This window comes from Moschus berezovskii, chromosome 19, assembly GCF_049115385.1.
Source record: "Moschus berezovskii isolate FMDL1 chromosome 19, NW_MosBer_1.0, whole genome shotgun sequence".
NCBI lineage: Eukaryota > Metazoa > Chordata > Mammalia > Artiodactyla > Moschidae > Moschus > Moschus berezovskii.
In genome coordinates, this window is record NC_142478.1 from 13098989 (window position 1) to 13126218 (window position 27230).

At 42.7% G+C, this 27230-nt stretch overlaps 1 protein-coding gene across 2 annotated transcripts in view; it reads right to left on the reverse strand.

Moving 5' to 3' along the window:
* ARHGAP10 (Rho GTPase activating protein 10) overlaps nt 1–27230 on the reverse strand; it is a 389578-nt gene that overhangs the window by 250114 nt on the left and 112234 nt on the right. For both annotated transcript variants that reach the window (XM_055405626.2, XM_055405628.2), the window contains one exon: nt 11505–11576. In XM_055405626.2, coding sequence (XP_055261601.1) covers nt 11505–11576 — 72 coding nt within the window. The remainder of the gene's footprint in view (nt 1–11504; nt 11577–27230) is intronic.

A 27230-nucleotide genomic window follows, 5' to 3' on the forward strand; every position in this document is an offset into this window, starting at 1 on the left:
TGGTCCAGCTCTCACATTCACACATGACTACTGGAAAAACCATAGCTTTGACTAGACAGGCCTTTGTCAGCAAACTAACATGTCTGCTTTTTAATATGCTGTCTAGGTTGGTCATAGCTTTTCTTCCAATGAGCAAGCATCTTTTAATTTCATGGTGGCAGTCACCATCTGCAGAGATTTTTGGAGCTCAAGAAAATAAAGTCTGTCACTGTTTCCATTGATTCCTATCTATTTACCATGAAGTGATGGGACTGGATGGCATGATCTTAGTATTTTTAATGTTGAGTTTTAAGCCAACTTTTTCACTCTCCTCTTTCACTTTCATCAAGAGGGTCTTCATTTCCTCTTCACTTTCTGCCATAAGAGTGGTGTCATCTGCATATCTGAGGTTATTGATATTTCTCCTAGCAATCTTGATTCCAACTTGTGCTTCATCCAGTCCGGCACTTCACATGAGGTACTCTGCACATAAGTTAAATAAGCAAGGTGACAATTTACAACCTTGACGTACTCCTTTCCTGATTTGGAACCAGTCTGCTGTTCCATGTCCAGTTCTAACTGTTTCTTCTTGACCTGCATACAGGTTTCTCAGGAGGCAGGTAAGGTGGTCTGGTATTCCCATCTCCTTAAGAATTTTCACAGTTTGTTGTGATCTACACAGTCAAAGGCTTTGGCATATTCAAACAGCAGAAGTAGATGTTTTTCTGGAATTCTCTTGCTTTTTCGATGATCCAACCAGTGTTGGCAATTTGATCTCTGGTTCCTCTGCCTTTTCTAAATCCAGCTTGAACATCTGGAAGCTCACAGTTCAGTTCACGTTCTATTGAAGCCTGGCTTGGAGAATTTTGAACATTACTTTGCTAGTATGTGAAATGACGCAATCATGCAGTAGTTTGATCATTCTTTGGCATTGCCCTTCTTTAGGACTGGAATGAAAACTGACCTTTCCCAGTCCTGTGGCCACTGCTGAGTTTTCCAAATTTGCTAGCATATTGAGTGCAGCACTTTCAAAGCATCATCTTTTCGGATTTGCAATAGCTCAACTGGAATTGCATCACCTCCACTAGCTTTGTTCGTAGTGATGTTTCCTAAGGCCCACTTGACTTCACATTCCAGGATGTCTGGCTCTAGGTCAGTGATTACACCATGATGGTTATCTGAGGCATGAAGATCATTTTTGCATAGTTCTTCTGTGTATTCCTGCCACCTCTTAATATCTTCTGCTTCTGTTAGATCCATACCATTTCCGTACTTTATTATGCCTATCTTTGCATGAAATGTTCCCTTGGTATCTCTACTTTTCTTGAAGATATCTCTAGTCTTTCCCATTCTATTGTTTTCCTCTGTTTCTTTGCACTGACCACTGAGGAAGGTTTTCTTATCTCTCCTTGCTATTCTTTGGAACTCTGCATTCAGATGTTTATATCTTTCCTTCTCTTCTTTGCCTTTCGTTTTCTTCTTTTCTCAGCTATTTGTAAGGCCTCCTCAGACAACCATTTTGCCTTCCTGCATTTCTTTTTCTTGGGGATGGTCCTGATCACTGCCTCCCATACCAGGTCACGAACCTCCGTGCATAATTCTTCAGGCACTCTGTCTATCAGATCTAATCCCTTGAACCTATTTCTCACTTCCACTGTGAATCGTAAGGGATTTGATTTAGGTTATACCTGAATGGTCTAGTGGTTTTCCCTACTTTCTTCAATTTCAGTCTCAATTTGGCAATAAGGAGTTCATGATCTGAGCCACTGTCAGCTCCCGGTCTTGATTTTGCTAACTACATAAAGCTTCTCCATCTTTGGCTGCAAAGAATATAATCAGTCTGAGTTTAGTATTGCCCATCTGGTCCATGTGTAGAATCTTCTCTTGTGTTGTTGGAAAAGGGTGTTTGCTATGACCAGTACTTCTCCTGGAAAAACTGTTAGCCTTTGCCCTGCTTCATTCTGTACTCCAAGACCAGATTTGCCAGGTATCTCTTAACTTTCTACGTTTGCATTCCAGTCCCCTATGATGAAAAGGACATCTTTTTTGGGCGTTAGTTCTAGAAGGTTTTATAGGTCTTCAGAGAAGCATTCAACTTCAGTAAGTCAAACATGAGTAAGCCAAATAAAATGTTTACAAGTTAAAGATGGTTCATGGAAAGTCAGTTTGTAATCTGTTATAAAATCACACATGCAAAAAATAAAAAACAGTGAAGAACAGCTGTTGCTTAAAACAGCATAACCAGTCAAATAAGCTGTACACGATGTAAATGGAAGAGAAATTTTTAAATCTAAGAAAGAAAACTTAAATACTCAGGTTTTTTTTTAATATATTAGAAATAAACATATATATGAAAGAAAAGAAAAGTCAAAGCATTAATTGCTCAGTCCTGTCTGAGTCTTTGTGACCCCATGGACTGTAGCCCACCAGGCTCCTCTGTTCGTGGGATTCTCCAGGCAAGGATCCTGGAGTGGGTTGCCATTCCCTTCTCCAGGAGATCTTCCTGACCCAGGGATCAAATCTGTGTCTTCCACATTGCAGGAAGATTCTTTACTACTTGAGCCACCAGGGAAGCCAAAAACATATATATAGTATATATATTCAAAGGTGTCATAACAAATCATGGAATAAAAAACTATTATTCAACTAATGGTGTGGTATAACTGGTTAAGTAGTTGGAAATAAAAAGAGAACCATGTCTCAAATCAAAATTAATTCCAGATGGACTGAAAGAGTCACAAGTAAAAAATGAAACCAAAAAAGAGCATTTTCATCAGATCTCGGAATAGAGAAGGAATTTGTAAGGAAAAGAGAAACAGAAGAAGCCAAAAGAACTTCTAGATATCAAAACTATACAATAAATAAGGCAAAAGGCCAACAACTGGTGGGGAAAAGACACAATTAATATGGAAGAAAGGGAATTAACATTCCTAACACATAAAATGTTCTTTATGAAGCAATTTTTTGCTCAAAGCGTACATTACACTTCCATAGAAAAATACAGAAAATTCAGAAAAGTTTGAAAACACTTGTAATCCAAATTTACTAGAATATTTTGTTTCATCTTAGAAAAAGGGGAAAATTTTAAATTACCAGGTAACTTTCCTTTTTACATATTTTTGGTATTTTACAAATTTTCTAGGATGAGGAAAAGAAAAGACTTTTATTTTCAGACTATGAACAGCAAATAGTAAGGCCCAACTAGTCTAGACAAGAGTTAAATACGTTCTTAGAGATTCCAACTCTCTTTTTATTTAAATAAAAAGGTGGGGGTAATGCCCACACGTGGGTTTCCCTGGTGGTTCAGATGGCAAAGAATCCGCCTGCAGAGCAGGAGACCTGGGTTCAATCCCTGGGTTGAGAAGATCCTCTGGACAAAGGAATGACTACCCTTACAGTAGTCTTGTCTGGAAAATCCCATGAACAGAGGAACCTGGAAGGTTACAGTCCATGTGATCGCAAAGAGTTGGACATGACTGAAGCGACTTAATACAATGGCAATGCCCATACTTAAAAGAAACAAAACTCATAGCACATGCAACACACTTGGCAGGAGCACTTCTTGCACATATCCAGGCCAACCAGAGTTTTGGAATCCCCACACTTCTCCGCTGTTCCACCAACACCTCACAACCCAAGTGAAATGCCACCTCTTCCATGAAGCACTCCTTGACTTCTCCAGTGGGGAAATGGCCCCTTCCCTCAACTCCTGCACCAATGCCACCTCCCCTCCTTGACGGTTCATTTGCCCTATCCAACCCACACCCTCTCCTGCCTTTAAGCCCTTTCAGCCTCTCCAAAGCATTGAGAAGTCAGCCTTTATTCCTGCACCTTGGTAGATGCCCAGGGGACACTGGTCAGAGAACACAGGACGGTGGAAGCCTATGGCTGCAGAGGCACCGACACTGAAAAACTGCCCCTGCTGGCTCCTCTACACTTGCTCCCAAGTCACCAATCCATCACCTGAGCACTGTCTGACCAGAAGAGTCACAGGCCACAGTGCTTGAACCTGGCAGGAAAAGAGTGGAGTAAAACCTAAGAAGTTGCTGTTAGCAAGCTGATACAGAGCAAGTCACAAAGGGGTTCATGAAAGGACTGCAACCGTGTATATGCCAGGCCCTGCACTAGACCCCAGAAATACGTCATCAAACGCGCCGAAGCCTTGCAATAACCTTTGGAGACAGGTATGATGGGTCCCATTTTAAAGATCAGGAAACTGAGGCTTAGAGGTCTTAAGTAACTTGCCCCAGATCACAAAGCTACTTAAGGTGCAGAAATATAGTCCAAAACGAGGGACAGTCGGGCCCAAAGCTGAGGTGACAGGCCACCCATACAGAGCACTGATGCTTTCTCTTGTGAGAGCGCGTCTTTCTCGTTTTATTTGTGAACACTGATTTGTATCTGGCTGTTCTGGGTCTTCCCTGCTGTGCGGGTTTTCCTCTAGCTGTCGTGGGTGGGCGCTTCTCTCCAGCCGTGGCGCACAGGCTTCTCACCATGGCGGCTTCTCTTGCTGTGGAGCACGGGCTCTACAGCCTTCAGGCTTCGGCACTTCTTGCTCCCGGGTTGGAGAGCACAGGCTCATTAGTGGTGGCCCATGGGCTTGGCTGATCCATGGCACATGGAATCCATCCCAATCAGGAATCGAAATCTGCATCTCCTACACTGGTGGGCAGACTCCCCACCACTGAGCCACCAGGAAAGCCCTAGGGCACTTTTCACTATTTTTATTTTCTTAACATCCTCCCCACAGACCCGCCGATTTCTTGAAGATGGGACAGTGTTTTAATTCACAGTTGTACAGTAAGTCCCCTACAAACAAATGAGCTGTGATCCAAGAACATGCTCCTAAGTCCAATTTGTCCCTAAGTCCAACAACGTTGGCCTAGATACCCAGCTAACACAAGCAGATAAATAGCACTGTACTGTAATAGGTTTGTAATATTTGTCACAAAAAAATATGCAGAAAACAAACACAGAAATAAAGAAAACATTTTTAATCTTACAGTACAATATACAGGACACTGGCTGCTATATGGGGGCTGGCATGGAGTGAACAGGCAAAAAGTGTTACTGACCAGAGGAGACAGAGGAGGTGGGAGATGGTGGAGCTGAAGGATCGTCAGCAACAGGAGATGTAGGGCAAGCTGCAAGTTCACTCATGCCTCATGCTGACAGAACGCACGTTCACATCTTGGGAAGTTTCCAACTTAAAGGTTCATAAGTAGGGGACATAATGCATATCCCAGATATACGTACCGTATATCTCATACTGTGCCATAGAATAAGCCTGACAAGTGGTTTTATTATTGTAATACTAAAATGAAAGAAACACGATTAAGTCACACTTTTTCTGCTCTATCAAACATAATGGAGAAATTATTCAGATCTGTTATCTTACCTGTATTTTGCAGTCATTTACAGATCTCAGAATTTTCCACAGTTTATTGCCAGTTTATTGTGTGGATCGCAATACACTGTGGAAAATTCTGAAAGAGATGGGAATCCCAGACCACCTGACCTGCCTCTTTAGAAACCTGTATGCAGGTCAGGAAGCAACAGTCAGAACTGTACATGGAAAAACAGACTGGTTCCAAATAGGAAAAGGAGTACGTCAAGGCTGTATATTGTCACCTTGCTTATTTAACTTATATGCTGAGTACATCATGAGGAACGCTGGGCTGGAAGAAGCACAAGCTGGAATCAAGATTGCTGGGAGAAATATCAATAACCTCAGATATGCAGATGACACCACCCTTATGGCAGAAAGTGAAGAGGAACTCAAAAGCCTCTTGATGAAAGTGAAAGAGGAGAGTGAAAAGGTTGGCTTGAAGCTCAACATTCAGAAAACAAAGATCATGGCATCTGGTCCCATCACTTCATGGGAAATAGATGGAAAAACAGTGGAAGCAGTGTCAGACTTTCTTTTTGGGGGCTCCAAAATCACTGCAGATGCCGATTGCAGCCATGAAATTAAAAGACGCTTACTCCTTGGAAGGAAAGTTATGACCAACCTAGACAGCCTATTAAAAAGCAGAGACATTACTTTGCCAACAAAGGCTATGGTTTTTCCAGTGGTCATGTATAGATGTGAGAGTTGGACTGTGAAAAAAGCTGAGCACCGAAGAATTGATGCTTTTGAACTGTGGTGCTGGAGAAGACTTTTGAGAGTCCCTTGGACTGATCCAACCAGTCCATTCTAAAGGAGATCAATCCTGGGTGTTCATAGGAAGGACTGATGCTGAAGCCGAAGCTCCAGTACTTTGGCCACCTCATGTGAAGAGTTGACTCACTGGAAAAGACCCTAATGCTGGGAGGGATTGGGGGCAGTAGAAGGGGATGACAGAGAATGAGATGGCTGGATGGCATTACCAACTCGATGGACATGACTTTGAATAAACTCTGGGAGTTGGTGATGAACAGGAAGGCCTGGTGTGCTGCGCTTCATGGGGTCGCAAAGAGTCGGACACGACTGAGCAACTGAACTGAACTGACAGAATCTCAATAGGTTGATTTCTATTCAACGTTTATTCACTAAACACAGCCTTGAAAAGAGGTCAGAGTCTGGTAATGGCTGGGCTGGTAATGGCTGAGCTTCTAAGTTTTCACTTATGATATAAACATTTTTTTTAACTCTTGAGGTTAATTTTTTTATTCTATTGAATAAAACAGGAAATTTTTTTGTGCTAAGTCATTTCAGTTGAGTCTGTCTCTTTGTGACCCCATGGACTGTAGCCCACCAGGCTCGTCTGTCCTTGGGATTCTCCAGGAAAGAACACTGGAGTGGGTCGCCATTCCTTTCTCCAGGGGGTCTTCCCGACTCAGGGATCAAACCCGGGTCTCCTGCATTGGCAGGCAGATTCTTTTCTGACTGAGCACCAGGAAATCCCAGAGTTTGAATAGGCTCTATAAATCATACATAGCATTTTGTTGTATCCATTTGATACTTGCATGCTGCCACTTTCAGAAAAAGAGCAACTCTAAGTTCTCCTGACTGATACTGTCCCATTGTAACCCTTAGCAAGTTCTAGTATTTCTTGGAGTTTGTACACAATGCACTTGGCTCTGATGCTGTCTGGCTCCTGTATTAGTTTCCTGTGGATAAACCTGACAGTTAATGGGCAATGGTTATTGACAAAGTGTGTAAAGACACTTGGGAATAAGTGACAAGCTTCTAGGGAAGGGAGGAGAGTTTCAGAGGATGTAAAACTGAGGGAAGCCAACAGGAAAACTCCGAATCACCGGGACAAGCACAGAACCACCTGCATCCTGCAGTGGGAATTGGGTCTCTTTACACAGCGGTAAGAACCTGGCAAGCACATGAGAAAAAGTGGCAGAACCTACAGGATGGAAGTTGAAGCTCAAACCAAACAGACACGACTGATGGAGAACATATCCAAACAGAAGAGAAACAGCAGAAAAGAAAGATCCAGTGACTCCTAAAAAATCCTATTTATAAAAGCCACCTGGCAGTTTCGATTACATTAAAACCACAAGTTCCCATGTCATTGGAATTCTGGAAACTGGAGATAGAAGAGCTTCCATATAAAGTCAAAGGGTAGTAACCTCTCCAGATAGGGAGGACAAGATGAACATTTTGATAAGGATATCCAAAAACTTCTGCTGCAGTCAACTTTTAAAGACTTTTTTGTTTTTTCTCCCCCACATGAAAAGTGCTTCATGGTACTTTCTAAAAGATGCTAAGAAAATAAAGTTATTTTTTAAGTATTCCAAGTAAGTAAACAAACCAGTGGAACAAGAACATGTGATTGTTCTTGACTGGTGTTTAGGAAGCACAGATGGAGAAATTCAAATATCCAGATTATAAAACCTTTCCTGGTTCTTCTAGAATAAAGGGTGAAAGTGTCCGAACTTTTGTGACCCCATAGACTATAGCTTGCCAGGCTCCACTGTCCATGGGATTTCACAGGCAAGAATACTGGAGTGGGCTGCCATTTTCTTCTCCAGAGGATCTTCCTGACCCAGGGATTGAACCCGCATCTCCTGCATTGGTGGGTGGATTCTTTACCACTGAGCCACCTGGGAAGCCAAGAATTAAGGGTAGAATTGGTTTATTTATTAGATAAAGTCAGTCAGAGTGGAGGTTGGTAGAAAAGGAATCATTGTTGTTCAGTCGCTAAGTTGTGTCCAACTCTGCGACTCCATGGATTGCAGCACGCCAGGCTTCCCTGTCCTCCACTGTCTCCCGAGCTTGCTCAGATTCACGTTCACTGAGTTGGTGATGCCATCCAACCATCACATCCTCTCCTTCTTCTCTTGTCCTCTTTCTTTCCCAGCATCAAGGTCTTTTCCACTGAGTCAGCTCTTCGGATCAGGTGGCCAAAGTATTGGAGCTTCAACATTAGCCCTTCAAATGAATATTCAGGGTTGATTTCCTTTAGGATTAACTGGCTTGAGCTCCCTACTGTCCAAGGGACTCTCAAAAGTCTCCTCAAGCACCACAATTCAAAAGCATCCATTCTTCAGCACCCAGCCTTCTTTAGGGTCCAACTCTCATATCCATACATGACTACTGGAGAAACCATAACTTTGACTATGGTCGGCAAAGTGATGTCTCTGCTTTTGAAAATGGGTGTCTAGGTTTGTCATACCTTTCCTTCCACGGAGCAAGCATCTTTTAATTTCATGGCTGTAGTATCCATCTACAGTGATTTTGGAGTCCAACAAAATAAAATCTGCCATTGTTTTCACTTTTTCCCCATCTATTTGCCACGAACTGATGGGACCGGATGCCACGATCTTAGTTCATTTCACATGCTAGCAAGGTAATGTTCAAAATCCTTCAAGCTAGGCTTCAACAGAACGTGAACTGGGAACTTCCAGATGTACAAGCTGGATTTAGAAAAGGCAAAAGAACCAGAGATCAAATTGCCAACATCTGCTGGATCATAGAAAAAGCAAGCTAATTTAAAAAAAAAAAAAAATCTACTTCTGCTTCATTGACTACGTGAAAGCCGTTGACTGTGTGGATCAAACAAACTGAGGAAAATGCTTAAAGAGATGGGAATACCACACCACCTTACCTGCCTCCTGAGAAACTTTGCAGGTTAAGAAGCAACCTTTAGAACCAGTCATGGAACAACAGCCTGGTTCAAAATTGGGAAAACAAGACATTAAGACTGTAATATTGTCACACTGCTTATTTAACTCATGCAGAGTATATTGTGTGAAATGCCGGGCTGGATGAATCCCAAGCTGGAATCAAGATTGCTGGGAGAAATATCAGCAACCTCAGATATGCAGATGATACCACTCTAATGGCAGAAAGTGAAAAGAAACTAAAGAATCTCTTGATGAGGGTGAATGAGGAAAGTCAAGAAGCTGGCTTAAAACTAAACATTCAGAAAACTAAGATCACGGCATCTGGCCCCATCACTTCATGGAAAATAGATGGGGGAAAGTGGAAACAGAAAATTAATAAATAAGCATAGTTTTTTCTCTTAAAGATTTAACAACCTGATGAAAAAGACAGATGCGTATATGTCACTATATAACCTAGAAAGTTATCTTTCCCTTTTTACTATAATAAGCAAAACTGCCAGTAAAAAAAAAAAAAAAGGCTACTCCCTGTGACTCACAGTGATGGGGCCTCCATCACTGACAGTCAACACACACAGTGTACTGAACAAGAGTGTAGGGTACACCCTTCATAAACTTGAAGCCAGGAACACAAGAAAGAAAGAAAGAAATGGGACTTCAGGGTAGATTTTGGCCACTAAATAGCTCAAAACATAAACTAAAAGCATTAAAATAATTAAATCATTAAAATGGCAATTTATTTTTGCAGACTATACAACTGAGACTTGAAAAACTCGGAGGTCAGGGACATCAACACGGGAGCAGCCCAAATTCCAAGTGTAACTTATAGTTGGTGCTCAATATACAAGGTTCTACATCTGCGGATTCAACCAACTGCAAATCCTGTAGTACTATAGTATTTACTAGTGAAAAATATCCAAGGAGAACCACACAGTCCACACCTGAGTTGTTCAAGGGTCAACCACACCTTGAATGACAACAGCATGAGAAGCTGGGCAGGTTTGTGAAGCAGAAGGAATCAAGGGAAAATCTGAGGCTAGACATTTCTAAAAACCTGATCGGTAAATAAATAGAAAGGAAATACATTTATTAATAAAGTCACATCCATTTTTCATTTCCATAATATAATATCTGTCCACCACCACCCAACGTTTACATTCAGTGCCTGCCAATGAAATGTTCAAAGAAGAAGTACCAAGACAGTCAAGTTTTAAAATAGTCTAAGAAGACTGGAGAAAACAGAATCATTAAACTGCAAAGCAGAGCAGTCAGATCTCTGGTCTGTCATTTTACAAGAAAGAAACTAAAGCCAATTACTTGCCCAAGGACAAAAATGTGAAGCCAGACCCCCAAAGTCCTGCTACAAGTCAGCAGCTTTGTGCAGCTCAGCAAACAATCCTAAGGTGAGGATTTGGGGGGTATCCCCACTGACCTCCACTCAATACACAAAGCCCTTCATTGAAAACTATGCCGAAAAGAAGTGTCTAATATGTTAGCAGGTCACTTGAAGAACTGAGTCCATAAAAAGCTGGTCCTTTCTGGGCCCATGTGTATAGCTATGGCCATGGAGAACACAATGTTTATTTACAGAAAAGGATTTTAATAGTTTGCTTATGAAGGAGAAAAAAAAAAACTCACATCCCCAAGGTATGAGGGAAAAAACAATACAAACATAAAAACTCTCTTTTCTACTTAAAACTGCTGTTATTTATTCCCCTCTCCTTGGGCCCAGCCAAAAATGGTCAGCAACACACAGATGCTACCTTTTCCTCCCTCAAGTACATGCACAACCTTCTGGAAAGGCTTGTGGATATTGTTTCTCTGAACTACTTTCAAAGCTCAGTTCTCAAACCTTACAAGTTGCTATACATCCCAGATTCCCAGTGGCAAAGTTGCTGCAGTCCTCCCAGAAATCCTGGCTACATCTGAGAGCTTCTGAAAGCTGAGTCTGTGGTTCACTCACTTTTAAATCCCCAGCACCCATAACAACACAAGCACGTAACAGAAGCGCAAGAAATCTGTATTAAATGGAAGGAAGTATATCAGAATAACTTAGTACTCTCTTTCCAGTTTCAATGGCATGCCGGTGCAGCAGCACTTCTAACCTTAAACCCTCGTATGATGCTACACTCTGACACCCAGCTAAGGCAGGCATGGAAATCAGTGCCCTCTTGACAAAGATGCTTGGCTCAGGAAATGTGCTGGTTGGTGAAAGATACTTTTAAAACTCTATACGAAAAGGTGTAGTCAAAGACGAGTACGAGAGGTTTTACCATCCAGTCCAGGTGTTTTTGCTTTGTTTTTGCTTTCAGATTCCCCCAAAGGGGATACAACACATTTGAAACATTCAACAACACATTGGTCTCCAACAGCCCCTTCCCAGCTGTAGAGTGTGAAGCGAGTGTGTGCTCCAGCGGCAGAGGTGTCTACGCTGGCTGTTTACAAGTGTGCTCAGATTAGACACCGACCTTGACTGCTCCGAGTTGCTCTTTTCTGAATTTTTCCAAGGGTTTAATCAGGGTTTCGGTGACACTTAATGCCTGGAGAACAAGAGCGATAACAAAAGAGCAGAACATTAGGTTTCCAAAAGGGAAAAAGTGAGCTTTCCATTCCCCGCTTCCACCCCGCCCAGAAACAGAACGAACAACACACTGAACAGCTTTATCTCATCGTGCCAATGCGGCCATTAAATCACTTCTAAATTTATTAACACACCAGATCTCCATAAATATTTTCAGGGAAGAGGGGGTGGGGCAAAGCGCCAGGGAAATGTGCAGCCCAGCCCCAACACAGCCCTTTCTTCAGAGACACAGCAGAAGGGTTGGCTTCAAACAACAAAGGGGTCTATCACATTCATTAACAGAACACTTCTGTTTGAGGGTTGTTTTTTTTTTTTTAATCCCTCTGCTCAGAAATTTAAAAGTCAATGACGGTCCTTTATTAGTGATCAGACTACATTACACAGAGAGCTAGGTTTGTGGCTACAAGTTTAAATGTACTCAGACTGCCCTTCATCACTGAAAATTTCTCATAAGGATTTAGGCTGTGCCAGCAAAACAGAGTCACTTGGAGCTCAGGACAGTCAGTCGTCCAAATATTAAGGGAGTTGGCAAGGTCACCGTGACAGGAACCACACATAAATGCTGCATACAACCTCAGTCATTCTTATATCGGCTGATTTGGGGCTTGTCATTTTAATACAGAATCAAAAAAGACAATAAACTAGTGAATAAACAAAAAAGCAGCAGACTCACAAATATAAAGAACAAACCGGTGGTTACCAGTGGGGAGAGGTAAAGGGGCAGGGGCAACAAGGGGTAGAGGATTAAGAGGCACAAATTATTAGGTTTAAAATAAGCTCTAAGGATACATTACACAATATGGGGGAATACAGTCAGTACTTTTTAATAACTATAAATGAAATATAACCTTAAAATTGTAAATTACTGTACTACACACCTGTAACATATAATATCACTGCACATCAACTATATTTCAACTTTTAAAAATCTATGACAATGCTGAAAATGCACAAGGGTGTATTTACCTAAGGAGAATGTACTTAACCACAATATGCTAGTGAGTAGTGTTCTCACCATTTCCAGAAAGGTCCAGAATAGAATCCCAATAGAACCTCAAGACACTTTACAACAATGCATCACCCCTCTTATTACAATAAAGGTCCCCAGAAATCCAAACCTAAGATTACAGAAAAATAACTAAGTGACTTAGAATAGGAAAGCAATCTTCATTTAACCCCCTAGGCTCCTTTGCATTGTTTCATTATATAAGGGTTTCTCCCAGAGACCATTCATCCAGTGAGGTGTAAGTGAAAAGTCATTTTAATACAGAATCTACACATCACTTATATATGGAATCAAAAAAGACAAGAATACTGGAGTGGTTTGCCACTCCCTTCTCCAGGGGATCTTCCTGACCCAGGGATTGAACCCAGATCTCCTGCATTGCAGGTAGATTCTTTACCCTCTGAGCCACTAGGGAAGCCCCCTGGAGAATCCTCAAAAAAATGATCCTGTCCACACTCGAGATGCCTAGAGCTTGCTTGAACTCTCTTCCCCAGGCCAGCCACTGGGCTCCACTCACTCCCACCCTGACAATTTGTTACTTAGGTGTTGAAGAATTTAGGCAATAGACAGAATTAAGAGCAATCACAAGTCAAGGGAAAGGTATCACCTTCAAAACATAATAATCTCATCCTGCCCACATTGTAGGCCACGTGATCTGCAACAAGATCAAACCAAAGAACAGAACAGGGACAGAACAGGTCATGCCAGGAACCCTGATGACTCTAAACAATATGGAAGGCCCCAAGTCCACTGGGAAAGCAGATCAGCGGCTCTGCCGTACATTTTCAAGGTGATTCAACTGACATACAACAGCTCAAAAATCATTCATTTATTCAGTTAGTTATTTGGCTGAGCTGCCTCTTAGTTGTACCACATGAACTCTTGGTTGGTATCTAGTTCCCTGACCAGGGATCAAACCCCAGACCCAGCATGGGAGCATGGAATCTTAGCCACCGGACCACCAGGGAAGTCCCATCTCAAAATAATTTAAGGCTCATTTGTCTTAGCACAAATACCATCTCCTAGGCTTTCACATCTGGACCTAGCCTACTAGTTCAGTTCAGTTCAGTCACTCAGTCATGTCCAACTCTTTGCGACCCCATGAATCACAGCATGCCAGGCCTCCCTGTCCATCACCAACTCCTGGAGTTCACCCAAACTCATGTGCATCAAGTCGGTGATGCCATCCAGCCATCTCATCTTCTGTCATCCCCTTCTCTTCCTACCCCCAATCCCTCCCAGCATCAGGGTCTTTTCCAATGAGTCAACTCTTTGCATCAAGTGGCCAAAGTATTGGAGTTTCAGCCTCAGCATCAGTCCTTGCAATGAACACCCACAACTGGTCTCCTTTAGGATGGACTGGTTGGATCTCCTTGCAGCTCAAGGGACTCGCAAGAGTCTTTTCCAACACCACAGTTCAAAAGCATCAATTCTTTGGCGCTCAGCTTTCTTCACAGCCTACTAGTGGTCCTAAGTAAACCCAGATATGATACATCATCCTTGGAGGTTTGGTCAACTCAAGAAAGAAGTCAGCCCAGAATTCCATGCTGGGATCACAGGGGCTCATAACTGCTCAAGTTCACAGAGGAACAAGGATGCAAAATCAAGCAAGCATGAGCCTAGCCTAGCCTTAACTACCATACAACACTGCAACACAAGTACCAATGGGCACTTCCCCATTCCAAGCTGCCGTATCAATAAACTATCTCATGAGACACACACGTGCTGAGCACTCAGTGCCAAGTACCCTGTATGAACGACATGACTACGAACAACAAAGCCCAAGTGCAGCCCCTGCCTTGTGGAGCTTTCTGTCTAGGTGGGGAGAAAGACAGTGGACACGTGAACACACGAGCAAAGGTACAGAAGCAGTTCCAGTAATTCCTTCCAACAGAGGAAAGGAGGGCAATGGTTGACAAATCTATTAGAGGAGATAGAGGGAGAAATGAGCTCTGGGAGGCTTCCTCAAAGAAGTGACATTTAAGCTTGAGATCTGAATGATCAGACAGAATTAGCGGTGCAAAGAACAAGGTTGGAACTGCAGCCTGAAGCCAGCAGAGGCAAAGGACTGAGGTGAGGATTACGGGAAACAGCAAAAGACCAGTGAGGCTGAAGCACGGAGGACAAGCAAGCGAACAGAGAGATGAGAGAAGGCAGGGGACCAGAAAGCAGTGCCTGTGGGTCCAGGGAAAGGGTGATTTTATTTGGGGAGTAACAGAAACTCACTAAAGGGCCTTAAGCTCAGAATTACTACAATGATCTTTCAAAGATGACTCCGATTTAAGTTTGTTTTTTTTTTTAATATGGACCACTTTTAAAGTCTTTATTGAATTTTTTACAATATTGCTTCTGTTTCATGTTTAGGTTTTTTGGCCACGAGGCTTGTGAGATCTTAGCTCCCCAACAAGTGATGGAACCCACAGCACCGGCATTGGAAGGGGAAGTCTTAATCACCAGATTCCGGTTCTTTCTGGTTCTCTGAAAGAGAGAGATTAGAGGTGAGGAAAACTGGGAGGAGAAAGATTTGTGAGGAAGCTTCCAGATCAGCACAGGCAAGAGAGGATGACGGCTTGAACAAAACTAGAGAGAAGTAGACAGATAGCAGAGATATTTACAGGCGGGATTAAAGTAACTGGTGATGGACTGAATGTGGAAAAGGTAGGGGTTTCCAGGATGACTCTTAGATTTCTGCCATGTGCAACTGAATGGACAACAATATTATTCATTTATTTATTGAAATAGGAAACTTCTGAGGAAAGGCAATTGGGAGGAAGCACCACCGGGTTATGTTACGTTGGAGATACTGAGAGACAATCAAAATATGAGTAAAATAGGCTGCCAGAGACACTGGTCCAAAGTCCAGGAAAGACATCTAGATCAAAAATATACATCTGTCAAGAGTCGTTTACAAGTAGGTGGTATTGGAAGCCAGAGAACTGAAGTAGGATGTGGTAGGGGACTGAAACAAGAGGTCTCAGACTAGGCACTTAGGATGCTTAGAAAGGGACAAATAGGAGGAGGAGATGACAACGGACACTGGAAAGAAGCTACTGGGGCACTGATGACAAAGAGGGGGTTTGCCTGTGTGAGCCACAGAGAAAGCAAACAAGCAACAAGGCCTTAGCAACACCCAAGGCAAGGAGACAGAAAATGCCAGACTGGAGCTGCTTTATCATTAAAAAGCGAGGACCTCTGTGGAACACCCCTTCTTCACAACGATGGCCACGAAGGACAGAGATGAGAGAGGAGGATGGCAGAAAGGGAACATGACATAAAGCAAAGGTGTGTTTGTTTGTTTGCTTAGTAAGATCAACATTTGAAGGATGAAAGCAGGGGCTTCTCTGGTGGTGCAGAGGTTAAGACACTGAACTCCCAAAGCAGAAGCCCTGGGTTCAATCCCTGGTCAGGGAACTAGATCCTGCATGTCACAACGAACAGCGAAGGTCCCATGCACTACAACCAAAGAAATAAATTAAGAAGATTAAAGCATATCTCTGTTCCCCTGTTCAGTTCAGTTCAGTCGCTCAGTCGTGTCCGACTCTCCGCGTTAGGAATACAGAAAAGACGGTCCAAAGTCTCTAATGGGGGTGGAGACAGGATGCAAGGAGCAAGCAATAGCTCAAACAAATGGGTGTGTAGATTTCATGAACAGAAGCTGAGGGATTTGCTCAGTTATTTTTTCCATACAAGGCAAGGTCAGTTACCAAGAGTTGGGGTGCGGAGAAAAGTGTGAATAAAGAGGAGCATGAAAGAAGCAATCATTACAAACAGTGGGGACAGGGTTTCCTGGCTGAGAAGTAAGCAGAAGTTTATGGGACCTCCAATGGCCCTTGTGAGACCGTCTCCAGTGAGGCATGAGGAAGGTGAGCAGTTGGTTCATCCTAGTAAGAGTATTTCCGAGAGCCCATCGGCATAAGATGATATAACGCAGTGTGTGCAGTGTGGGTGAGGCCCAGAACAGGTGCTTAGGAGAGAGAGGACTTCCTGAAGGGATGATACAGAACTGAGCCTGAAACAGGCATGGGAGTTCTCTGGTCAAAGGATAAAAGAAAGAGGGGAAACCAGTGATTCTAAGCATGGAACCACCAGCAATTCAGCGTCACTAAAGCCCCTGAAGAAATCAGAAATCAGGGGAGGAGGTCGGAGACGTCTGACAGGCTCCAGGAGCCACCAGGATGGGACCTAGAGATGCTGAGTCGACACTAAATGTGGCAACCACGACGCAGCTACGTGAAGACCCTTAAAATCAGAACCCTGAAACCCCACACCCTGTGGAGTAAGCACTGTCCTTCACAAAAGGACCATGCCACAAAGATTCCATGCTCACAAAGATACAGTGAGCAACTGTATATCCATCCTTCGCTGAGAGAATTTGATGCAATATCTAACTTCCAACAGTTACGGCAGACATCACTATAACCAATTCTTTGATAAAAGTGTTTTGATTAAAATTTTTTAAACTCCACTACCATTTTCCTTCTTTAATAAAGTATGGACTTCCCTGGCGGTGCAGTGGTTAAGAATCCACCTGCCGATGCCAGGGACAAAGGTTTGATCCCTGGTCCAGGAAGATTCCACATGCCATGGAGCAACTAAGCCTGTGCTCTAGAGCCTTCGAGATGTAACTAAGAGCCTGCGCTCTGCAAGAAGAGACGTCCACACACCGCAACGAAGGGGAACCTCTGCTCACCACAACCAGAGAAGGCCCACAAAGAGCAGCAAAGACCCAGCAAAGCCAAAAGTAAATAAACTTTAAAAAAAAAAAAAGCCTGATTATGTAGCTTCTGAACTGAACAATTCTATTCAAGGACAAAATCCTAAAGGAGCTGCTAAAGGCTTCGGAGTAAGGCAATGTGGGCTGAACAACAAAGATGGTTTTCTTCTTTTTCTAAAGATAGAGACTCCATGAAATCTCTCTGCTCCTTCTACAATTTCACAAAATTACTATATAATATTTGTAGTAATACATGTTATGGAAGTTTTCTAATGCCAAAGCGAGTCTTCTTCCCTAGAGATAAACATATACCAATTCCAGGGACTGTGCCTAAAACTCTAAGGCAATTCCTGATGGGGAAATTACCAAATTTGAAAGAAACAGCTGAAGTAATAGTATGGAGAAGAGTTTTCAAATCCTAAAATATTAAGAATCAATCGGAGAATTTAAAAACACAGAAAGCAAATTTAGAATGTGATTTTATAACCATGTATATAAAACTGTATTTTTCACATAAAATACTTGAAGCAGACACACAAAAAAATGTCATAAGAAGCCTTGCTAATGAGCCATGGAAAGAGTTTGAGATAGTCTTGCTTAGAAACAGAATGTATCTACACGAACATAAAGTATGTTAATAAATCAGTTGGTCTCATCTTACAGCAGGGGTCAGACAACTCTTTCTATAGAAGGTCAGGTAGTAAATAATCCAGGTTTTGAGCTGTGCGGCCTCAGATGCAGCTACTCAACTCTGCCCCATGCAGTACAAACGCGGCCATATGTAGTATACTAATGAACGAGTGTAGCTGTGATCTGACAAAATTTCATTTACAAAACAAGAGGTAAGTTGTGTTGGGCCTATGGACCCCAGTTGACTCAACCCTGCCTCAGAGAATCACCTTGAGCGTAAGGTGTTCTTCTTACTCTTAGCTGATTATATATATATATATTTTTAAATATCCACTTGTCATATTTGCAGGGCACCAAAGTTGGGAGGGAAGGGTGAATGTTGGATAAGGAAATCACAGCTCAAGAAGCTCTCAAGTTGAAAAGGACTCAAAAGTGGTGCCGCAATATTTGTCTGAGATAAGCAACCAACCAGGCAATCTCGAAAGCCAAATGCTCAAGTGTAAAAGGTGTCTTAACAACAGCTCATGTAAATTTAATGGTGGACTTTACTAGAGGCTGTGGCTCCTAAAAGTTTTAGTGAACTAAAAGTTCAGCCTGAACCAAAGCTGTCATAAAGTGCCCTAGAAGACAATGAACACATATGTAGGCCACATATATTGTTCGAATCCAAATAAGATAACCATTCAATTGTGTCTTGTAAGAGCAGAAATGATCTCAACAGCAGGTTCACCACATTTGAAGAGAGACATTCTCGTAAAACAGATGGCCAAGGGGAATTTGCTGTGTGTCTCAGGAAACTCAAACAGGGGCTCTGTATCAACCTACAAGGGTGGGATGGGAAGGGAGGTAGGAGGGAGGTTCAAAAGGGAGGGGATATATGTATACCTATGGATGATTCATGTTGAGGTTTGACAGAAAACAACAGAATTCTGTAAAGCAATTATCCTTCAATTAAAAAATTAATTAATTTCAAAAAAGAGAGAGACATTCTCTAATGGGTGCAGAGAAGGAATCTGAGATGAGAAGGCTAAAAATGTTTAGAAGAACAAGTTAAAAAAAAAACAGTGTTTAATGTAATTAGGGAGAAAACATTTCGAGGGAACAGGATGTAAGCTATTTTCAAATATTTAAAAGGGTACAATATGAGAGAAGGAAAAATTATTTGAATATGCTTGAAGAGGACAAAACCAGGTCTAATGAGGTAAAGCTATAGGGCAGATTTGGGTTCACCCCCAAGAGGAACTCAATACAAACTACGATGGGCCCATCAAGGTAGTGTGACACCCAGGCTCCTTCCCTGTCAACAGGCACTCATTGAAGCAAGATGGCCCGTGTCCTAAGACACTACCGCAGATTCAGCCAAGGAGGCCTCTGCGGTTCTACCCATCTCTGTCCCCTGGGATTCAGCATGAGATGCAAGAGGCAGAAGCGCACACTACATTTCAATGTTGTGTTATGATGACAAACCACAGACGCCATCAGAATGCCACAATCCAAAGTAGGAGAACCAGACTATTAGGTGACAGTGTGGAGGATTAAATTTTTTCTCACTAGTTAAGCCTGAAATCCCTCTTTGTAAACCATTTGGATCTGAGAGCTTAAAAAGGAAAGGGATGATGAGACTTCCCTGGTGGTCCGAGCTAAGAGTCTGGGCTCCCAGTGCAGGGAGGGAGCTGGGGTTCAATCTCTGGTCCGAGAAGGAGATCCTATATGCCACAGCTAACAGTTCACATGCCACGACTGAAGATCCCCTGTGCTGCAACTAAGACCCAGCACAGCCAAATGAATAAATATTTTTTGAAAAGAGGAATGATAGGGTGGTATCTTTACCTGCCTCTGCAGTTTAAGCCAGAGCTGACACTCTCTTGACAATGCTAGCTGACTTGAAGAGATCAGGCTCTAATGGGGAAGAACCACTGCCACTGCTTTAAATTTCCCTCATGCATGACACCAAAGGTGAAGTTCATTTTTTTTTAACTTTTTATTTTCTGTTGGAGTATAGCCAATTAACAATGTTATGACAGCTCAGGCAAACAGCAAAGGGACCCAGCCATACATATACATGTATCCATTCTCCCCCAAACTCCCTTCCGATCTGGGCTACCACATAACACTGAGCAGAGCTTCATGTGCTAAACAGTAAGTCCTTGTTGGTTATCCATTTCACATAGAACAGCGTGTACATATCCACCCCAAACTCCCTAACTATCCCTTCTCAAGGCGAAGTTCTGATGTACATTCTAAAGAGGAGAGGGTTTAAGACCAGAAACCCATATTCAGTAAAAAGGCAACAAAGGCAGAACTGCATCCCAGGATATCTTTAGTCTTTTTTTTTTTTTTTTTTAAAGTCTCAGTCCAGGTCAAACAATGAATCAGCCAGTAGACTCACTACACCCTGCCTTCCTAATCACTCAACTATAACAAGAACAGACTGATTCTAATGAAACAGAAGGAATTATGACCATTCCCCATGGTTCTCATTATTTTAAGCCTAGATTCCAAGTGTTCTTGACCCCAGAGGAATGCATAATCTGAAAGCAAGGGAGAATTTCCACTATTTTTTTCCCATGACCTTCCAGAAACTTCCATTTCATTAGACTAAAGCAAAAACTTGACTTTCCAACTCCAGTGTCAAGAACAGCGGCAGAGAAACCTTTTGGCAAAGACATATTATTTTTCCTTGAACGGAACCTTGAGAAAAAGTGTCAAGGAACTCTCATATATATCTGAACATAAGGACTGTGTTTCTCAAACTTCCCCTCAGGAAAAAAGAAACTTAGCCCTATATAAGAATTCTTAGCCTCCTGAAGGAGTGCACTTTCCAACATTTTGATGAACAAAGAATTGTTTTAAGAATCTTAGCCTAAAACAGCCCTGAACACCCCTAGTTTCAGCTGCTTAGAGATCACGAACCGGTTTGACTTACAAACACAAGGGGAAGCTAAGAAATTGAAGAAATCTATTTATCATTCAGGAGATGTTCAGTAATTTCATAAAAACCACTCTAGAAGAACAAGCTAAGTGATTACATTAAGAAAGTCATGAATATACATATATGTATAACTGAATGACTCTGCTGTAAAGCAGAAATTTACACAACATTGTAAATCACCTACACCTCAATAAAGTAAAATTTTAAAAGCAGAAAGCCATGAAAATACATTTCAGGAATAACCTTTTTTTAAGTGAGACTGTCCAAACGTGCTGTAAGGCGGTATTTGTAGCTTGAGATAAAACTTCCAGTGAAAGCATCAGAAAGACAGTTTAAAGAGGTCTGTATCTCAAAGAACTCAGATTGATGTGGCCACAAGGAAAGCTGTGCTGAAAAATTTAGAATGCACCACAATAATCACATTAATGGCAAAGGTGTCAAGAGCTGGAATAACTTCTTCATGAAATACGGGAAATATTCCTAAAGTATACACTGGTAATTTAATTTTTAAATACAGACACACATTTAATCAACCAAATCATGATAATACACATCTGATTATCTGGCAGACATATACATGCATACTTAAAAGTATGTAAGTTCAAACTATCCAAAAATTTCTCATTTAATCTTTTCATGGGAAAATGGTATTGCATTACCATCATGCATAAACATTATAGGTAGTAGATATCTGTCCTTTTTGGCAACTGGATACTTGAAACTTCCTTTCTATGTTTGAGAAATTCTCCTCCCAAATAGGACAAAAGCCAAAATGACAGACACTTGCTTTCCCTGCTATACTGCGTGAGGTCCTGGCACCTGTCTAGCGTTCCACTAGTCAGTGATCCCCACTCAAGAATTTGATTTGGAAACTAGTACGATCCTGGGTTGGGGAAGATCCTCTGAAGGAAGAAATGGCAGCCCACTCCAGTATTCTTGCCTGGAGAATACCATGGACAGAGGAGCCTGGCGGGTTGCAAAGAGTCAGACACGACTGAGCATCCGAGCAATAGTACTTGAGAAACCAAGTCCGGGTGGTGGGAGCAACTCCTTTCCCAGGCGCAGCAGTTCCACCGACAGCCACCAGGGGCAGTGGTTTTGCCGGTGCCCTCGTATCGTCTACACAGCTGGCGGCAACAGCGGCAGTCTTGCGCAACTCTGTGGTACCACCCTTAGCATCATTCCCAGTTCCCAAAAAGATACCGCAAGCTACTGCTATCCTTTAGTAAACTCCCTTTCTGGTGGTCCGCTGGATAAGAAGTCACCTTGCAATGCAGGGGATGCGCGTTCAATCCCTGGTCAGGGAACTAAGATAACCAAGATTCCCACAGGTCATGGAGCAACTAAGGGCTGCACACCAGAGCCACTCAGCCAGAACGCCACTAGAGACTCCAACTGCTGCAACGGAAGACCCCTCATGATGCAATGAAGACCCCGAGTGCCACAGCTAAGACCCAGTGCAGCCAAATGCATAAACAACGAACCTCCTTTCTGTTCAGAAAAGCTAGACCACGAAAGTGAGAATCCAGACGAATACTTTTTTTTAAGTTCAGAACCTGAAACCGTCCTGTCCAACTGCTTTCAGTGCTATCCTTCTCCATATTCCAAAACAAGATTTTTCTCCTGATTAAACCAATTCACTTTTAATTAGATTACTCCCCATCCACTTGCTCCTCTGCTGCCTCTTTCTCCCTCTATCCAGTCTCTCCCTATACTATACCTTCCCCCTATCAATCAAGGCTCAAATCGTAAAGGGAAAATTCAAATGAACACTAAAGTCCTCCCCACCTTTTTTTTTAAGGCTCTAATGTTGGCAAAAATTGACGAAGTTTCACAGCTGGTTTTGCTAAGAGAGTCCTGCCACAGAGATAAATACGAGGCCAGTATTTCCTCACTGAGGCTCTGACCTAACTAGTTCTGTTTTTCAGTTCAGTTGCTCAGTCGTGTATGACTCTCTGCGACCCCATGAATCGCAGCATGCCAGGCCTCTCTGTCCATCACCAACTCCCGGAGTTCACCCAAACTAATGTCCATCAAGTCAGTGATGCCATCCAGCCATCTCATCCTCTGTCGTCCCCTTCTCCTCCTGCCCCCAATCCCTCCCAGCACCAGGGTCTTTTCCAATGAGTCAGCTCTTTGCATCAGGTGGCCAAAGTATTGGAGTTTCAGCTTCAACATCAGTCCTTCCAATGAACACCCAGGACTGGTCTCCTTTAGGATGGACTGGTTGGATCTCCTTGCAGTCCAAGGGACTCGCGAGAGTCTTCTCCAACACCACAGTTCAAAAGTATCAATTCTTTGGCGGTTAGCGTTCTTCACAGTCCAACTCTCACATCCATACATGACCACTGGAAAAACCATAGCCTTGACTAGACGGACCTTTGTTGGCAAAGTAATATCTCTGCTTTTTAATATGCTATCTAGTTCTGTTTTTAGACCACAGGAAAAACAATTTTCTTTTGTTGTCTGTGTATCCTCAACTATACAGAAGGACATTACTTGCTCTCTGCCTACTTAATACCATTAAGTTAAAAGAGGAAGAGGATATCATGCTAGAAGCAATTTTAACTTCAAAATAAATAAATCCTTGGATGTTATTTTATTTATAAGCACAGTACAAGCTAAGTTAATCCCTCCTGGTCATAAAAAAGAATTAATGGAAAAATATGAAATTAAATTTTCTAGTGGTAATAGCTCAAACTCACCAGCTAAGAATTGGAGAGCATTTTAATGGACCTGTAAAATAAGCTCTAATTGGGACATAGGTGCAAAGGGTCTGCACATTAATTCTGCAGGGTTTGCCCCTGAAAATGAGAAGCCAATTAATATGAAATGGTTTCTTCAATGTCTGATTCTTTCAGACCATGGCAATTTCACTTAAATGCCTAGGAACCATAATTTGTAAAATATTGATATATATTCCAAATGCATGACTTTAGTTACCATGCTTGTGCTTTTATTCAGACAATTCAAGAATAAAAGTTATTCAACTTTCAGTCCTAATTCTTAACAGCTTGAAACCTAACAAAGCTAGAGGGTTTCAGCTCAAGATCTGACCACTCCTGCTCTGAGTTAGTGCCCCTGATGTTTGGCCTCAATCTAGAAAAGGGCATCCCTGATAGCTCAGTTAGTACAGAATCCACCTGCAATGGGGGCAACCTGGGTTCAATCCCTGGGTTGGGAAGATTCCCTGGAGAAGGGAAAGGCTACCCACGCCAGTATTCTTGCCTAGAGAATTCCATGGACTGCACAGTCCATGGGGTCACAAAGAGTTGGACACAATTGAGCGACTTTCACTTTTGCTCTAAAAAAAGAAGTTGGGTCATTTTATGACAAAACTGTAAGATGCACTTAATGCCTATTTTCTAAAAACAAATATCTCAGTGTTTGTTTGGGGACTGCCTGGGGGTGGGAGGAGGGAAGCATCAATTTTGAAGGGCATTAATCAAAATAAAAGTACCAATTTTACTCAGATTATTTAAGTCAAACGGACCCCACCAGGAAAGGTTTTTTTAGTGTTTATTTTTTGTATGCTTTTTATACTTAGGAAAAATCAAGAATCTTCTAACAAAAGCTATTGGGTTTTACCTAATAAGGGGCTACCCCGGTGGTGCAGCAGTAAAAAATTCACCTGCAAAGCAGGATACACAGGAGAGGCGTGTTCAATTCCTGGGTCTGAAAGAGCCCCTGGAGGAAGAAATGGCAACTGGCTCCAGTATCCCTGCCTGGAAAATTCCACGGATAGAGGAGCCTGGCGGGCTGTAGCCCACGGGGTCTCAAAGGGTAGGACACGACTTAGCGACTAAGCACAACCTAATAAGGATGTGTGGATATGTAACCTTGAGCCTCACTCCCTCTGTGCCTGAGGGACCATGAAAACCTGGTTTCTATTGTTTAGACAAAATAAATACTTGGGCAGAACATTGTGAGGAGGACTAAAATGCCACAGGAGTGAAAGTTAAACCTGTCAGAAAACTGTAAAAGTATCTTGAGAAAATTAGAGGGATTTTTTTTTTAACTGTAAATAAGAACATGCTAATTTCTGAGGTAAACAGTATAACTCAGTGGCACAGCTAGAAGTGGAACGTCAAGAACAAGGAGACAATAAATTGCTGAATAAAGAAAATATGAGAGAGAGACAGAGGCAGAAAGGAGAACTAGTCAGAAAAGAACACCTACGTTTTGACCAGTGACAGAGATGAGCTGCCCACCCTTTCTGTGAGGCCTGCGCTCCTGGAGTGTCCAAGAGGGAAAAGGAAGGGCCCGGGGCAGCAGGGCCGTTGACGACTCCTTCTCTGCTGCGTAGCCAAGAGCTAAGCACCTCATCCTGGAGTAGGCCTAGGTTCGCTCTGTATCCTCAGGTGCCAGAACTCTGCCCAGCTCATAAAAGCATTCAAACATATTTGTTTTATGAAGCGGGATTCTTTCACAAAATTATATAATATAAAGAACAGCATTTCTGGATCAATTTCCTGCTGTGGTGATAAAGTCGCCAGGAATGCCCCAGTTGAGTCTCCCATATGTGGTAAGGGAAACACTGAAACCGCCCACCCTGGCCAAGCACCATAGTGACCATTTGCGACAGGACTTCCTGGTAAGGAACGTGGAACTAACAAGCCGCCACCAACTGGAAGAGCTCGGGAAAGGTAAAAAGGGCACGGGAGATGCCAGTCCACACGTCCTCCCAGAATCCTCCTCTTTGGAACCCATCTTGCCTGAGTGATGCACGCAGCACCAGGAAGGACCCTGAGTTAGAATGACTGACCAGAGACGACTTGGAAACTAACCCCATCACTTTAAAACCCAAGGCTGGGAGCCACGTGGCAGAGCCAGCCTCCTGGATTCCTTGACCCTGCTGCTCTCCACCCGGGCGCCCCTTGCCAATAAAGTCTCTTGCTTTGCCAGTATGGGTGTCTTGAATAATTCACTTCTGAGTGTTAAACAAGAACCCACTCTCAGGTCCTGGAGGGGGCCCTGCTTCTTGCAACACATGGACACATTCTCTGTCCTTCAGAATAGCCTGTGTCTGTGTTAGACCAGGTCCTCTAAAAAGCAGACACCAAGACAGGATTAGAAAGGCAAGATATTTGAGAAATGTCTATGAGAGAAAAGGGAGAAGGAGCCAGGGGAGGCTGGAAATCATCAGATAGCCATGAACGTCTGGTCCCAGGGAAAGGAGACAAGGAAGGAAGGAACGTGGGGTGGGTGCATGTTAGACTGCACTGCAGTTCTAGAAAAAGTTCGACTAGACCATCAGGGACTCCTCGAGCCATGGCTGCCTGCCAGAGGACTCCAGTCCCCAGGAATGAGCCTGCTTTAGTACTCCTGCTCTGCTCATTCACAGACTGGGGGCAGACGTGGGAACTGTGGTCTCCAAGTTAATGCAGCGATGGAACCTCACAGCAGTGAGGCCCATTGGTGGATTCCACTTGCTGCAATGGGAGATCAAGTCTGCCACTGCTTCCAATTCCATATTCCTTCCACTACACTTCCCAGGGGTTCTCCCCTGGGCCTCTAACAGTTCCCACCACCACGGTACTACTGTGTTTCATTAAATCTAACAAGCCACTAAAACTATACTTTTTCCTATATTATTTAAAAAAATGCTGCTAGTAACATCATTCACTATCAACTCTAAGAACTTTTATATGTACTGAAAATGACCTTTGGGAGTGAGATAGATTTTAATCATACATCTTTTTTTTTTTAAGTTTTTTTGACGTGGCCCGTTTTTAAAGTCTCTATTCAGTTTGTTATAATATTGTTTCTGTTTTATGTTTTTGCTTGTTTGGCCGTGAGACATATGGGATCTTAGTTCCCCGACCAGGGATCGAATCTGCACCTTCTACATGGAAGTCTTAACCACTGAACCACAGGGAAGACCCTCATGTTCCCTTCGTGGGCATACAATTTTAAAACAACAATAGGCAAAATATATCACAGATATTTCTAAAGCTTCTTCAGAGTCCAACTCCCCTCAATCAGTTTTCAGCTCAGTCACCAATATCTGGTTTTCCCCATGTATTTTTTTTTCCTTCTGTGCCATCAAGAGTCTCAGAGCTGAATCATTTCTTTAAGGAGTGCTCCACTATGGTACCCGGGATTTTCTTTCAAAACGCTGGAACCCAATCTTTAGCTAGTAATACTGGCACTTCCCTGACCCACCCAGAAGGCCTCAATGGTGTTCCAACCACCAGCAGAATTTATATTTCTTCCTTCAGCGGTCCTTAAGTGGTCTGTTGACTAAAACAGTGAGAGGTTACTATTGTCCAAACAGGCCAGTTAACAACCAAATTCATGTTTCTTCCTGACTGCTGCCTGGGGAGGGCAG